Consider the following 14,897-nt stretch of genomic DNA (forward strand, 5'->3'; position numbering starts at 1 on the left):
CCTCTTCACCGCGCGATTCACCGACGCGATTATTTCGTCGCCATCGCCGATTTTCGCCGAGGTAATAATAGAGGTGCGGCTGGCACCTCGGAACGGGTATTATCATTCTTTGAATGAATAACCGCCGCGTCGCTAGCGTCGTCGATTCGCATCTTCTTCATAAACGTAATTTTTTTATTTTAATCGTCGAGGGGAATGGAATTCCGTTGTTTTTAGACAACAAACGAACGCAGAGCGCGTCGTGTGATGGCCGCGTATCGGCGCGGCGCGGCGCGACCGGTTGCGCCGTGCATAAATCATGAGGAATAATTTAAACGTTGATGTCATCTGCGGGGAACTCGCATGCTGTCATCGTCCTTTCGGCAGGAAAGCGTATGATTTCGATGGCCACCTCGCGCTCAGCAAGATCTATTTTCACGGAGATGACAACACACGGCCTCTGCCGCGATGGTGCGAACTCCCGCGAATGATCCGCGCGAGATGATGAATTGAAATCGGAATTCATTATACGTCTCGCACTTTTCTCCTCCTCTCCGCGACCTACTCGCTGCTGGCCTCTCGGGACTTTGTTAATCTATCCGCGATCTCGCGACTGCGTCTCGCAATTCCGATTTCTTCTCCGCGTCAGTATCCTTGATGATATAAACCAGCGAACCCCCTCCCCTCCGCCCAACGAGAGCTCGCCCGTCTCGTCCCGGCGTTCTCGAGAGACGTAAAGACGTCCGGTAAAATCCCCCCGATGTCAATGTCGAATTTCAATGCGCGACGACTCCTTTTGCACGATGATATATCATCGCGCCGAGCGCGAGTAAGTGCGATGATCGCCGGCCGGCAGGTGCAACACGAACCCGAAAAAAAAATACGGGTCACTCGGGAAGTCGTCCGTGGCGGAGCGAATTAGAGCCGTGGCTGACGGAAACCTCCGGATGTCGTCGTACATTCCGCGATGTAATTCCATTTTACGTAACGCGAGGAATCCTTCCTTGCGCGCGAAGCTCGACCGTTCGCAAAGGCACGCGTTGGACAAACGAGGACACCTCAAATCTCGCATACATAATCTCTCGCAACCCGCGAATCCGCGCGAAACAACCGGCACGGCGTTTAGATCGCCGTTATTGCGATCGACGCGCTCGCCGAGTGCGAAATCAATTGCGCGATCGCCGGGGGCCGATCCGTCGGGTTCGTCAGGTCGACGCGCAATGAGAGTTTCCGCCCGAGGGCCATCAACATTCGCACGTGGCGGTCTATTTCCGACGCCGTGAGTTTCGCCGCGGTTGGCCGCGAAACGATAGTCCGTTCTCACGCGATCCCGCCTGTAATTCGCGATATACAATTTCGCCGCGAGATAATCGCCGCGCCGCCCCGACTCCGACACTCCGTCGGCCTCTGATCGGCCTCGCGTACGGATCGAACGTCCGCGGGTCTCGAAAGTGGCGTTCGAACTCGAACTCGAAGGCACTCTTTCTCTCTCTCTCTCTCTCTCTCTCTCTCTCTCTCTCTCTCTCTCGAACACCCCCATACGAGCGGACGTCTCTCACGGCGAACCTCACGGCGACGGGGCGGCTGTGTACCTATGCGTGTAACGGCGCCGCGGCAATATTCGCGCGATATTCGCTCGCGCTCGAGCGCGACCGCGAACTTTTGCACACTTTCTTCTCTCTCTCTCTCGTTTAGTCTCCCGCGTCTTTTATCTCCTCGCTCCCGCGGTTATCCGGACAACAATATGGCGCGGCACTAGCAAGCCAAACAGCAGCGTTCGCGGTTCGAAACGTTATTAGGGGGATGTAGTCGCAAGCTAGCTTTAGACGCTCTAGTCTCGGGCCGCGTTGGCGAGACGCCGCGACGCATGCGGCCTGGTCTTGAGACCGGCTCAGCCAGCCAAGAACGACATCCTAAGAATAATACACGCCGGCGAACGTGTAAAGCCGACGGCACGCGAAGGATTCGGATTTTACTCTCGGGACTAGCTAGAGGCAGCAACGCGTGCAAATAACATCCTGCTGGGGCAGAGCGAGAGGACGAATTTCCGCGGGAGCTTCCTCGCCTCCGGATCGATCTGCCGCGGAGTCGATTCGTCCTTGACGGGGACGGAGGGGCGCAGGAGTCGCAGGACTGAGAACAAAGTCCTCCACCTATCGAGCCGAGCTTTCGGCTGTGCGGCCGTCTTTATCGCGCGTCGCAAGTGCTTCTTCTCGGCCCTGTGTGACTATCGCGAATGCAGGCTCGATCCGCATTATCGGTTCGTTCACGGTCCGATCGTGTTCCTAAAATGTTCACACTATTGAATCGCTATTGAATCGATCCGCTCTCGGTTCTATCCCAGACGATCGATGTAGTTTCTGCCTTATTGGATTATTCTTTCCTAATTTTCATTTAATTTAATTTTAATTTTATTGAAATGCTTGCAGACAACATGAGGACCGGAGTTTAAGGCATCGGTTTTATTCGCACAATTGTAACATATTGTTGATTGAAGAAAATCTTGTATGAAGCGAATTCACCGAAGCAAATTCAAATAATAGGATTTAAACATCTGAGAAAAAATTGTGTTTATTAGATTAAACATTAATTTCCCTTGAACATCGGCGTCAGCTCTTATTTGCTCTCTTTTGTAAGAAACATTAATATTTTATCATATTTTCCTATATATGTTCATAATTAATTTCTAATTATAACACGATTATACATATACACGTAGCTTTTTCAAGTGATCACAATTTCTCTTTATTCATATTTTCTTATTATTATTATTATTATTATTTGATACTGCTTGAGAGACTGCACGAGAGACTGCGAGAACTGCGAGTCTGCGGAAACTGACGGTGGATTGATCGAAAGTCTGTTTACATTATCGCTACGACTCCGGACAACTTCGATCACGCTCACCGGCAAAATATTCTTTCGAAGGATCGTTACTGCAGCGAGATCGGACCGAAACTTGAGCGTTACCGATAATAATATGAATACGTATACGTTATAAACAGTGGAGACAAATATTTGATCGGAGCGTGAGTGGATCGAGCCTAAAGTCGCGATCGCGCGCCGAATGCTTAAGTCGATCGAACCGAGCGAGGCCGTGCGGAAAAATTCGTCGCCGGGCGGCGCGAGATGAAGCGCCGACTGGTCGTCGGGCGGAATCGATCGCGAGGGGAATTCCGTGACCGTCGGCGACGTTCGGGGATACGTCGAATGTCACGGTCATGCAAAAAGTCATGTGTCAGGAGGAGTGTTTACACGCGAGCCGGTGCTCGCAAATCACCGGGCGAAGCGAGTCTCACCGCGTCGACTTGTGCGCGCGCCTTGCCGCGAGAAAATTCGTCAGAGCCGGCTGTTACGGCATATTTCGTTATGTCACGTCATGTAAGGTAGACTCGCGGATGTCAACACGCGTCGTTTTATTAACGGAGCGTGTGTCATAGGTGCGCGTTCGCGCGTTGTCATGGCACAACGTCGAGTCGAAAAGGGCGCTAACGTGCGACGTTCTTCTCCCGTTTCGGACGTCAAACCTATAATTAGAGCGCGCCCGCGCGTTCGATCGGCGCCGAATGTATCTATCGGCCAACGAACCGCGTGCCGATGACAGTGACACTAGGATACGCCATTACCGCGGTCGTTTGCGGCGGATTGATACTCGTTTCTCCTCTCTCGACGAAAGAAGATTAGGAGTGCGCCAAGCGAGCGAGACACCGCGCGTGTCTCTGCGCGTGAGCTCGCGCTCACTGAGAAACTCGAAGGTAATTTGTAAACGAGAAAGGAGTGTCGTTGCTTTCGTGCAAATGTGTACAGCACAAATTCTGCCGTAAATGTCTATAACACGCGGCTGACGCGTGCGAGAACGTGTCGCGGGAGAGAACGCCAGCCCTCTTCTTTATCACGCGCGGGCTCTATCAAACAACGATAAGCCGCTCGTTGTCGCGCGGCTGCTGATGAAACGTTTTCAATTAGAATTTATCGCTAATATACAACGTGCGGCACACGTGTGTGTCGATATCGCGCGGCAGTAAAGCAGCTCGCCGCTTCCTGCGCGCATGCGAGGTCGTGTGAGGCAGACTGTATATACAACGAGGACCGCCACGTTTGCGCCATGCACGGGGGATGATGCGGTATTTCGCAAGTTTAAGCAATACGTCTCGTCCCGGTGAATTCGCTCGCGTGGCGCGTTTTCGCGAATATTCTGCCCGTGAATCGACTCCCGCCAGCCCTCGGCCCTCGTTTCTCCTCTCCCGGTCCCTCTTTCGCCGTTCGACGTTCGCGGCAGAGGAGAAATCCCGGCCAGCTGAAGGTGTACCGTACCTCGGGAGAGCGTGTCTCCCAAAGCGTAGGCTCATCTCTCTCTCTCTCTCTCTCTCTCTCTCCCTCTCAATCGTCTAAATATCAGTGCTCACGACGATCTCTCGCCGCGCTCGCGGCCTGCGTCTCGCGTGCAAACGATGATTACAGTACACTCACACACTGACGGCGCAACGCGGCACGCGGAGCCAGGTGTGGATATACGCGAGACGTCATGCCGCGACGACGGGCCGCCGCCGTCGTCGTCGCCGTCACCTGGCCGAGTGTCAAGACGCGCACACGTCGTCTCTGTAATCTCCGTCGGGAAACGCGACACTCCGATCAGCGCGATGCGCGTCGGATGCTCGCGAGAGGATGCAACGAGATGCAAACGAGACTCGCGATCGTCGTGAGCGACGCGCCGTCGATGCCGGCGCGAAGATGACTGGATAAACCGGCGTATATATCGGCGATATACCGGGCGACGAAAAGTATGGTAGGGGAATATACCGCGGACTCCCGGTGGACGCGTATTGACCTTCTTTCCGCGGCCGCGGCCTTCTCCCGTAATGAGTGTTTACTCGGTGTTACAAGAGGCGCGCGTTACGTCATACGACGGATTCGGTGGTGACGTAGCGCGATGTATATTGAAGAGACGGCGGGCGGCCGGGTCGATCGGAGTATCGGAGCGAGTTTGTCTCCTCCTCGCCACCGTGAAATGTCACCGCGCGAAGCGTGAAGAAGCGTGGTGCGCGCGACTTTTGACAACAATTGCTTTCGGCCCGATCGCGGAATTAACGCGCGCGCGCGCGATCTCATTAGGCGATCTCTGCGCGATCCTTATCTGAAATCACACGAAAGAGAGAGAGAGAGAGAGAGAGAGAGAGAGAGAGAGAGAGAGAGAGAGAGAGGCGGCCTAGAGAGGAACGGCGGAGAGGCGATCCGTCGCGGGACATCCTATGGAGATAATTGCACACGCTCTATGTACGCGCGTATATCTGCGAGTTATTTATATTCCCGTACGTTCTATATATAGACACGCCGAGAGTTTCGCGCGCGCGCGCGCGTATGTGGCGCCAGACGCGTTACGTCGCGTTACTTCGCCCGAGCTTCGAGCGGTGCTCGCATTGCGCGTTGCATCGTTCCTTTCCTTCTTGTTCATTCGGCTTTCGTTTTTCCACTCGCTGACTCAGCGTTGTTCGTCGCTCGCTGAATGAACACGAGCGTGGAGTTGCTCGGTGCGGCGCGCGATCCTCGGGATTTACTTGTCGGACGATTTGTCGCGCGTATTAACGTCGAGTATAGACATAACGAGCGATTACGCCTTGCCTCCGAGAAAATGTACATTCACTTTCGATTCACTCTCGCGTCAGTCGTTTTCCGCGTAGTTTTCCTCGGCACTCCGGAAACTTCGGTTTTGTGAAACCGAACGCTCGGAGAGACGTGCGGCATGTATTATACGTATCTACGGTTGCGCCTTTTCAACAATTACACTGTACTGTATTGCGAGCACCTTGGTAATCTTCGCCCATTGGCGAACTCTTCTTGCCACTGACTTTGTGGCCGAAAGGTCGATCGCTCGTGCCATAATTTTGGCAATGACTTGAATGACGGCGCGACGTGGTGGGATTATGCCGCCGACATTTTGGCTTTGGCTTCGCCAAAGTGTCGCGTCACAATCCGCGCGGTTGCACTGTTGCTTTTTCGCTGATGGAAAAATCACATTCATACAAGAGCGCGCAATCTTCCGTTAAACGTCGCGAACGATTACAAAGGCACGAAACGTGAATCTCACGTTTGCTCTAGCCTAAACAATACATCCGGCAAAACGACAAGGTCACCTGAAAGGAATGCTATAACAGTGACGAGGTTACATCGACAAAAATATAACGATGAAACGTAGAGCTGCTGAAATAAAAAATGTATACGTCGTAAGAGGGGGAGGGGAGGTATATAAGCGAAAGCGTCAGATGCACATTTACGCATGCACATGCAAATCTGCTCGCAGGAGGACCCATATGGCACCGTCATTGCCAGCCAGAAGATTGCCAACTACTTTCCTATAAACTAACGCATGAAATATATATGATACACGAAGTTCAATAAAAAAGCCTCGCGCGACTAAGATCCGGTCGCGGATTGAAAGATGTCGGAGTTTATTCCCGACGGTAACAGCGAAAGCGCGCATCCTTTGTTATCGGTATCATGATATTAAATCTCGATGCTGATTTTTTCAGGGGAAACGTAATTTTACAAATCAAAAATATAATATACGAAGTTCTGTTATCCTATCTTTTGGCACTTTTGCGACGTATCGACGCGAAAGATAAATATTGTTTAAAAAATGTTTTCTTACAAAAAGAATTGTTTTTTTACAAAAAGATGGATAATTATGATGAACACGAAAAGTTTCCTATTTTTCGTCACTGGTCCTACGGAACAGTTTACAACAATACTCGCAGTTCGATCAAATACGTCGTTTATCATAAAAATGGACAATTATTGACTGGCTTAGCTGGCGGTAAATAATACGAGTTGCGGTGCTGGTCCATGTTGAGCAGACACGAGAACAAAATAAAATGCACTCCGACTCACGATTCGGCGGATTTCTGCAGCTTCTCGAGACGTTCCTCGAGAGCTCGCGCTGGCGCTTCCGTGAACGCTGCGAGATACGCGAGCACAGGTCCCGCCGAGTTCTTCACTTCCTCCGTAGCAGGTTTCAGCTTCTCAGCGTCCGTCACGAGTTCCTGTCCGCAACAGAACGAGGGAATTCGTTAGTTGTCTCTGACGATGACTTCGCACCGTGTCCGCGAGTCATCGTTGCACTTCTCAATTCGGCAGGACACCAAGTCCCGAAGAAGAAACAACGACAGTCGATCGGATACGAGCGGAACACGAGGAGCGAATAAATCGCGTGCAAAATGAAGCGTCAGCACGAGACTTTCCGCGAACGTCCGTCGTGGCATGATTATTCGCGAGCGACTAAAGTGCTTCGTTGATTCGCGGAGGGCCGCGCACCTGTGTGGTGCCTGGCCGTGCAAGTCTGACACATTCGGCATTTATAAAGGGCGCGCGCCGGAAAGAGAGGAAGACAGAACTAATTGTGTGTATCCCGTGGCTCCGGCGGGCACGGTGAATCGATAAAGCGTGCATCCGCGTAGAAACGCGATGTCGCACGGCCGAAAAAAAATATTTCTTTCGCGTGACACGCTTTATATGTTTCTCTCTTATGTTACACAAAATTTCGTATTTATGCGCATGTGATGATAATAACCGCGGAGCACGCTCTCCCAGGCTGATTCTCCAGTTTCCTATATCTCCGGCTATTTTTACACGACCGACATTTAAGTTTTCAGGACGGAGTGGCTATTTTCGTACCGATCATCGCGCGGCTCTCTGTCGTCCTCTCTGTGATAGACGCGCGCGCGCGATTTGCTCTTCACATCGAGGATATTGAAATCGCGTACACGCAGGAAACGTCTCGTCTCACCTCCAGTGCCTTCACGGTGTCGTGCAGGTGCTGCTTCGAGCGCACCACTGTGTCGATCAGCTTGTTCTTCTCCTCGATCGCATTCAGTCGCGTCTCGATGAGAGCCCACTGCGCCTCGAAATCTTCCCAATGCCGCGAGAGCGCCTCCAAGGCATCCCTGCGTCCTTCCAAGCCCGAGACCAACTCGCGCCATTCCGAGCTGATCTCGGAGAGCTGCGTTTCGATCGCCTTCTTGTTGCCGGCGTCTGCCAGCCGGAGGACCTCTCGTCCACGTTCGTTGAGAAGATCCAACTCGAACTGTTGGTTCTGCGAATCATAAGTAACTCGTGATAATTACCGTTACCGTCTGCTAACACCAGAGAAGCCGACATCCGTCGGCAACTGAAGGACTCCGATTGAATTGTTTTATTACAGTAATATATGTTGTAAAATAATTATGTAATTAACGAAATAATAACGTAACACATAGACGTGACGTGACGCAAAAAACGTCACGTCATCTTGTCAAGGGAAGAAGAGAAGAAAGATTCATCTAGAATCGGAGTTGCTTCCACCAACTCCTGACCTGGATGTCGTTGAGAGCGTGCGTGATCTTCTGAATGTTGAACTGCAAGCCGGCTAACGTGGTGACCGGTTCATCCGTGAATCTAGTCCTGCTGATGACAGCGCGAACGCGCTCCAGGCTCTGCGTGTAATCCCTCCACATTTCCGCGCCCTGTTCCAAACGCGAACGTTGCGATTTGGCCGTGTTGAGGGTGTTCTTCAGCAGCTGAGTGTGCTGTTGCTGCTGGGCGCTCAGCTCCTCCTGCTCATAACTATCTAAAGACGGCCAGATCTTGTCGGCCGCTTGCTGAATCTGCTGCGACACGAGCTCGCGAATCGATGGCTCAGTGCTGAAGTAGATCTGGAAGAGTGGCGATCATCGGCGTTGAAGAGAGCAATTGGTCAAGCAATTGAAACGCGCTACAAGAAAGAAGAAACAAAGAACCTCTCACCTTGTGTTCTTCCAGATCGCTGAGGATGTTCTCAAAGTCGAGACCCTCCTTGTTACTCTCGAGCCGAATCTCAGCCTCGCGAGCCCAGCTGTGCAGCTTGTCGGTAAGAGCGGCGTAATCCAGCCTCATTTGCATGTTACTCTCGAGATAATTTCCGCGCTCCTCCATCTCCCGCGGCAAGGACGTCAGCAAGGACACCGCCTCGCTCAGCATCTCCTTCAAGGACCCAGGCATACCCTCCTCGTGGCGCACAGATTCCTTCAGTTTCCTGATCCGGTCGAGATGCTCGTTCACGTCGGCGCACAAGGCATGGTGCTTCTTCAGTTCCGCCTCGACGCTGGTCGGGTCCCTCTCCAGGAGCGGCCTGGACTTCACTTCCTTCTCCTTACTCTCGAGCCAATCGAGAATGTCAGCCAGTTCATTAGCGAGCCTCCGGTGCTCGGCCGCCGCCAGCTCGTGTTGCTCCCTTTGCGTCTCCACCGCTCGTCGAAGGGCTTGCAATTGTTGCTTCAACGACTGCAGCTGCTCCGTCACGTTGTTCCTGTCCACGACCGAACCTTCCGCCGCTATCTGTTGGCCCTTGTCGGTCGCGCTGGCGAGAGTCGCCTCGCACTCCTGAATCTTCAGTATAACATCGTCGTACCTGTTCGCAATCAAGAATATCATTGAGCTCTATTTCTTTAATTATTAAAATTAATAAAGTTTATTCTTTTTTTCTAACTTTCGTTCACTAAGTCCCGAAGACTTCCCTGTACGTTGTGTACAATCGCGTCATCTTATCAAGGATTACAATACCTTTTGATCTTGTCCTCAGTCGTTTGCCCAGACTTCTCGATATCCCTGACGATCTCGGTGTATTTGGCGATGAAGATGGTGATCTCTGCGATTAACGCGATAAATTGTTGTCGCAGTAACAATAGTTGACGGAGCTTCGCTATCTGCGCCTCGAGAGCTCTTATCAGATCATCCTGTTGGGCTAACACACCGTGAAGGTCGCCCACATTGGCAGATTGCAAATCGGATAGTTTCGCTTTGTTGGCCTTGAGGTCACCGAGGATCCTTTCGTAAGCTGCCAGCATCCCCTCCACATCCTCCACGCGAGCACCAATCGGCTTGTTCAGGTCTTGAAGTTCCTTCTGAATGTCCGACATGAACTGAATCGCCTCCGCCACTCGAGCGGCAGCTTCCTCGGCTTCGTCGATGCTCTTCTGGAGCGCGATCGCTCTCTCGTTTATCACGCCGGCCACGCGTCCGTGAGCCTCCTTCATGTTTCTCAGTTGCTCGCTCAGTTCTTGCTTGTCCGCGTCGCTCACGGTCGGCAAGATCGATTTACCCTGCTGGTTGATCTTCTCGATATCATCGCCGTATTCCTGCGCCTCTTTCTTCAGCCGGTCGTACTGTGAATAAACATAAAAAGAGGAACGTCCTTCCACATTTCCTTCAGACGAGAAAGGTGCAAAGAAGAAATGAAATTGATTGCGGAAACGTACCTTTGCCAGTTGCTCGCGAAGGATGTCGAGACTAGAAGGTCTCAACTCTGAAGAGGTGGCCACCTCAGCCTCTTTGATCCACCGTTGACACTTGTCCAATTCACTCTCGAAGGCCTTGCGTCCCTGAAGAAGATCCGCCAACGAGGCTTGCTTCTCCTTCGCCTCTTTCTTCAACTCCTCGTAATCCTTGCTCAAGTCATCCAGGAGAGCTTGCAGTTTGGCGCGACCCTCCGCGTTGCATTCCTTCAGCAAGTTGTTTCCTTGCTTGAGAATATCCTTGAGATTGCTCTCGTTGAAAGCGTCGATCTCCGCCTCCAGCCCGCTGTGCTGCGCGATATCTTGCTCGACCTTCGAGGCCCTCAACGGCAAGTACCCGCTGAGTTTCTTCAGGTCGTTGCCCTTAGCCCTGATCCAGTTTCGAGCCCGCTCGATATCGGCCTCCAGCTTGCGACGCGCCTCAGCCGCCGCACTCGCGGTGGAGATTTCTTCTCTTAAGAGGCCGCACAACTCGACCTGCTCGCTGCGCAACGCCCTCGTGTCGGCTTCCAGCTGTTGTTGCTCGCTGGTCTCCAGTTCGTTCTGCATATTACCGACCCTCTTCTCGAGCGTGTCTATGATCAGTTGCTTGCCGTCGGCTTCCTTCAGCATAGCCTGCGGAAACCAGAATTACCAGTTGAGGCTGAACACTTACGTACGGTTAATGCGTCCCCGGACACTTTTCCGATAGAACATATCGAGCGAGTGAGATTACCTTGAGAGCGAGCAGCCTCTCCTCCGCCTGCTTGCTCTCATATCCGAGCAGCTCCGGCATCTTCACCTGTTGCTTCTTCTGCTCGATCCACTCGCGATTCTCTTCGATCTCCCGCCTGGTCGCCTCGATGCCCTGCGCCGTCATGTCCAAAACCTGCGCCTTCCTCTGCAATTTCTTACCGATGTCCGCGTGCCGCCTTTCCACCGACTTGATCTGCTCCTCGATCTGCTGCGAGTCCAAGTTGCTGACCGAGTCCATCACCTGGTCGCCGAGTTTTTTGATCTCGGCCAGTTTCTCCGGACCCTGCGACTCGTACTCGGCTGTGATGTCCTTGAGGTTCGAGATCTTCTGGCCGATAGTCAGCCCGCTGCCCTTCTCGATCACGTCGACCTTCTTCGACAGGCTGTCGAACCAGCTCTGTATATCCTGCACCTGCGACCTGTACTTCTGAATGAGGTCCTGCGCCGCTTGCTTGCCGGAGATCGCGTCGATGAGCTCGGCCTCCAACTTATCCAGTCCCTCTTCGATATCGCGGTCCTCCTCGTCTATCGACAGCTCCGTGAGTGCGCGGGTGCGACGTTCGGCTACGTTGGCGAGCAGCTCGTTCATCGCTTGCAGTTCGGCCTGGGCGGCCTCCGACCGTAATTTCGCCGGTCGTGACTTCCATTCGGCGCAGAGCGCTCGTTGCTGATTAATCCAAGCGCGAAGCGCGTTCTTTTGTCGTAATTGTTCCTCGAGCTCGCCCACTGTCTTCATCACGTTCGCCAAGTGCGTTTGCATCTGGCAACGAGAGAAAGTTGTGCTTGAAGTATTAAATAAATTATACAATATATGTTTCAAATTAATTAAATTAGCATTATACACCGAATATTATTGTTTCAAGTAATTCTTGTAAGAAATAAAATATAAAACTTATTTCGTTCTTATACAATTCTTATATTGAAATTAAAAGAGAATTCTTCTTTACGTAAGATAGAGGGAAACTGTCCAACACGTCCACACGTTAATCACATACCTGATCGATGAGATCGTCGAGTCTCGTTCTAACTTCAACTTCTCTCGCGGGGACTTGAATGGGCGGTGCGTCGAGAGGACTTCCAGGCCTGGAGACGCACGCCGCCGCAGCTTCGCAAGCCTCCACCGCCAGAGCCAGACGAGCTTTCTCGCCTTGCAACTTGTTGTGCAGAGTGCGGGCGTTCTCGAGGCTCTGCTCAGCCGAGGTCAAGTTATCCAGAGGCGCGTCCAAGCTCTGACTCATTTCCGCCTCGTACGTGTCCAGATTCTTCATGATGCTCTCCAGAGTGTTCTCGTATTCCTGAAACTTGGCCAAGGACTCGGCCAGTCGATTCTTGATCTGCAGAGCGGTGTTCAGTAGCGAATTGTAGCTGTCCTGTACGTTCTGCAGCTGCGTTTCTATGGTTGATCTAATGGCGGGATTCACGCTGACGTATCGATCGATTTGACCGTGACCTTTCGCCTTCAACTCGTCCAGCACCTCTTGGTACTTTTGGATCTCAGCCAACAGCGCTTCGTGCTGCTTAATCTGCTCGAGCGTTTGCTCCTTGTTGGTGATGTAGAGAGAGTTGTGGGCCATCAGCTGGAAGGAGATCTGCAGCAGCCACTTCTCCGTCTCCTGCAGTGCCGCGTGATACGCATTGTACTCCTGTATCTCGCTCTCGACGAGCTTCTTCCTCTCACCGACAAGGTCGCCTAAAGCCTGCCACCGAACCAGCAGCTGCTTCGTCCCGTTCAGCGTCGCGTTGTTCTTCGCCCACGCCGACAGCTCGGTCGCCTCTGCGATCAAATGATCCAGATCGGACTTCTTGTCTCGCATCTCCTCCTGGATGTGCTTGTACCGCTCGAGCATCGTCTTCATCTCGCCGAACTCGCCCTTCGTCTCTGGAGAGCTCCTCATGACGCTCTCGTTCTCCTCCAGCCACTTGGCGAATTTACCATGAGCCTCCGCGTGATCCTCCCAACGACTCAGAACGGACTTCACCTTGGCTTGGACAGTATTGAGGTCTATGCTCAGCTGTTCCCAGCTGGAACGCAGATTGGCCATGTCCGAGCGCAGCTGATCCTGCTGTTCCGGTAGAGCTATGTTGATCGCCTTCGCGAAGGCGTTCTGCAGCGTCGACAGCAGATGTTGACCCTCGGTCACGCGCGTCGCGACCAACTGTGCATTGTAATTCGTCCGAATGAGACCAAGCGAGCTCGTTTGAATAATATTATAAATTCACAGTTTAAAGGATAAAAGAATTATATATATTCAAGTTACGTTTTTATATATAATTTCAGATTTATATTCAAATTTCGCCTCCGACAGATTGATATTTATGTGAAAATATCAAAGATGAAAGCTCACCTTCAAAGTTTCCAGCTTATCCTTCGCCCATACCGCGTCTCCCACGCCGATGCAATCCTCCACCGAGCCGTGAGCTGTGCGCAGCCAATCCTCCATCTCCTTCTTGGCTTTGAGAAACTCGGTGTGGTCCGACAAGTTCTTCTCGACCTTCGAGACCAGACCCTGCGCATCGGTCAGGAGCGACGTATACGCCGACTGCAGCTGCACCGTTTTATCCCGCGCCCAGCTGCAGGCGCTGATCTCCAGCAGAGCTTCGCACTTGTCGTTCAAGTCCTCCAACACCGGCTTCTGCTTGACCGCCTCCTCCACCAAGCGTTTGCAACGTTCCAGGTCCTCCGGAGTCTTGTTCTCCTTAGTCTGCTCGTCAGCGATCTTTTTCTGGAAGTGGTCTATCCATCGCTTCATGCCGTCCAAGGCGTTCGTGAACTGGGACCAGCTGGAGATGCAATTGCCGAGGATACGTTGCGAGTCCTGGCACTGAGCCTGCAAGGACTTCCAGTCGGCTTGTATCTGTTTCATGTCCTGTTTGATGGCGTCTTGGCCCTCGGGACCCGTTTTGGCGATCACCACGTCGCTCAGCTCGATCACCCTCGAGATCAGCGTGTCGCCCTTCGGCAAGGACGAGATTATCTGGTTAACTTTGTTCTCTCGCTCGATGATGCGTTCCTTCTCGCCGTGGGTGTCGCTGTATTGCTGAAGCTCGACCTTGGTGCGACGTACCCAATCGGCCGCCTCGTTCAGAGCTTGCTGGAATCTTTCGTGGTCCGTCACTTGGTCCTCCAAGTTCTGGAGGGAAGCCGCGGCAATTAGCATGGAATTAATGATCAACATGATTAATCGGCGACATTTAATGTGCAAAAATCCTCGAAGTTTCTACTTACGCGAATTTTTTCGGAGATTAGCTTCCTCAAAGTGTCGTACTTGTTAATAGTCGATTCGTAGGGGCTCTTCGATATGCTGGGGTTTTCGTTCAGACGAGTTTTCAAGCGGTCCACCGTCTCACCGTGACCGTGAATGTCTCTCTGCAGGATCTTATACTTCTCCAAGAGAGCGCGTTTCTCGCTGAGATCGTTTCGGCAAATGTCCGCTGGTTGTACCTTGCCCTCGACTTCCTCCAACCAGTCCGAGATAAGTCGGTGAATCTTGTTGAGCTCCTCCAACGTGCTCGCTCTCGCTGACAGCTTCTGTCTGACATCCTCGACGTCGGCTAATAACTTGTCAAACTCGCTCTTCAAGTTCTCGGTGTCCTCTTGGATTTTCGCCGCGCCATTCTGCTCGGTGTTCATGATGACCTTCTCTTTCAATTCGAGAGCGTATCGCAACTTATTCTGGCCTTGCTCCAACGTCTGCCGAATGGCTTTACACGTGTGCAATTTATTGTTAACCTCAGTCAGTGTGCTAGGAATGTCCTTGCATTCGCTCAATTTATCTCGCGTCCGCTCGATCCAGTCCTGGCACTCTTGGTACAAGGTATTGTGCTGTTGGTGTTCCTAATTGACATTTTTTGAAACATGAAACGTATTTTTGCTGCCACTTA

General features: G+C 52.2%; 1 protein-coding gene across 12 annotated transcripts in view; it reads right to left on the minus strand.

The window, feature by feature from the left end:
• Positions 1-14,897, minus strand: part of Msp300 (Muscle-specific protein 300 kDa) — a 98,650-nt gene that overhangs the window by 48,478 nt on the left and 35,275 nt on the right. For all 12 annotated transcript variants that reach the window (XM_025303277.1, XM_025303275.1, XM_025303271.1 and 9 more), the window contains 10 exons: positions 14,242-14,850; positions 13,361-14,146; positions 12,011-13,171; positions 10,996-11,775; positions 10,245-10,895; positions 9,550-10,151; positions 8,755-9,397; positions 8,325-8,663; positions 7,760-8,065; positions 6,865-7,016 (listed from right to left, as the gene is read on the minus strand). In XM_025303277.1, coding sequence (XP_025159062.1) covers positions 6,865-7,016; positions 7,760-8,065; positions 8,325-8,663; positions 8,755-9,397; positions 9,550-10,151; positions 10,245-10,895; positions 10,996-11,775; positions 12,011-13,171; positions 13,361-14,146; positions 14,242-14,850 — 6,029 coding nt within the window. The remainder of the gene's footprint in view (positions 1-6,864; positions 7,017-7,759; positions 8,066-8,324; positions 8,664-8,754; positions 9,398-9,549; positions 10,152-10,244; positions 10,896-10,995; positions 11,776-12,010; positions 13,172-13,360; positions 14,147-14,241; positions 14,851-14,897) is intronic.

Source organism: Harpegnathos saltator, unplaced genomic scaffold (assembly GCF_003227715.2).
Source record: "Harpegnathos saltator strain DR-91 unplaced genomic scaffold, Hsal_v8.6 scaffold539, whole genome shotgun sequence".
Classification (NCBI taxonomy): Eukaryota; Metazoa; Arthropoda; class Insecta; order Hymenoptera; family Formicidae; genus Harpegnathos; species Harpegnathos saltator.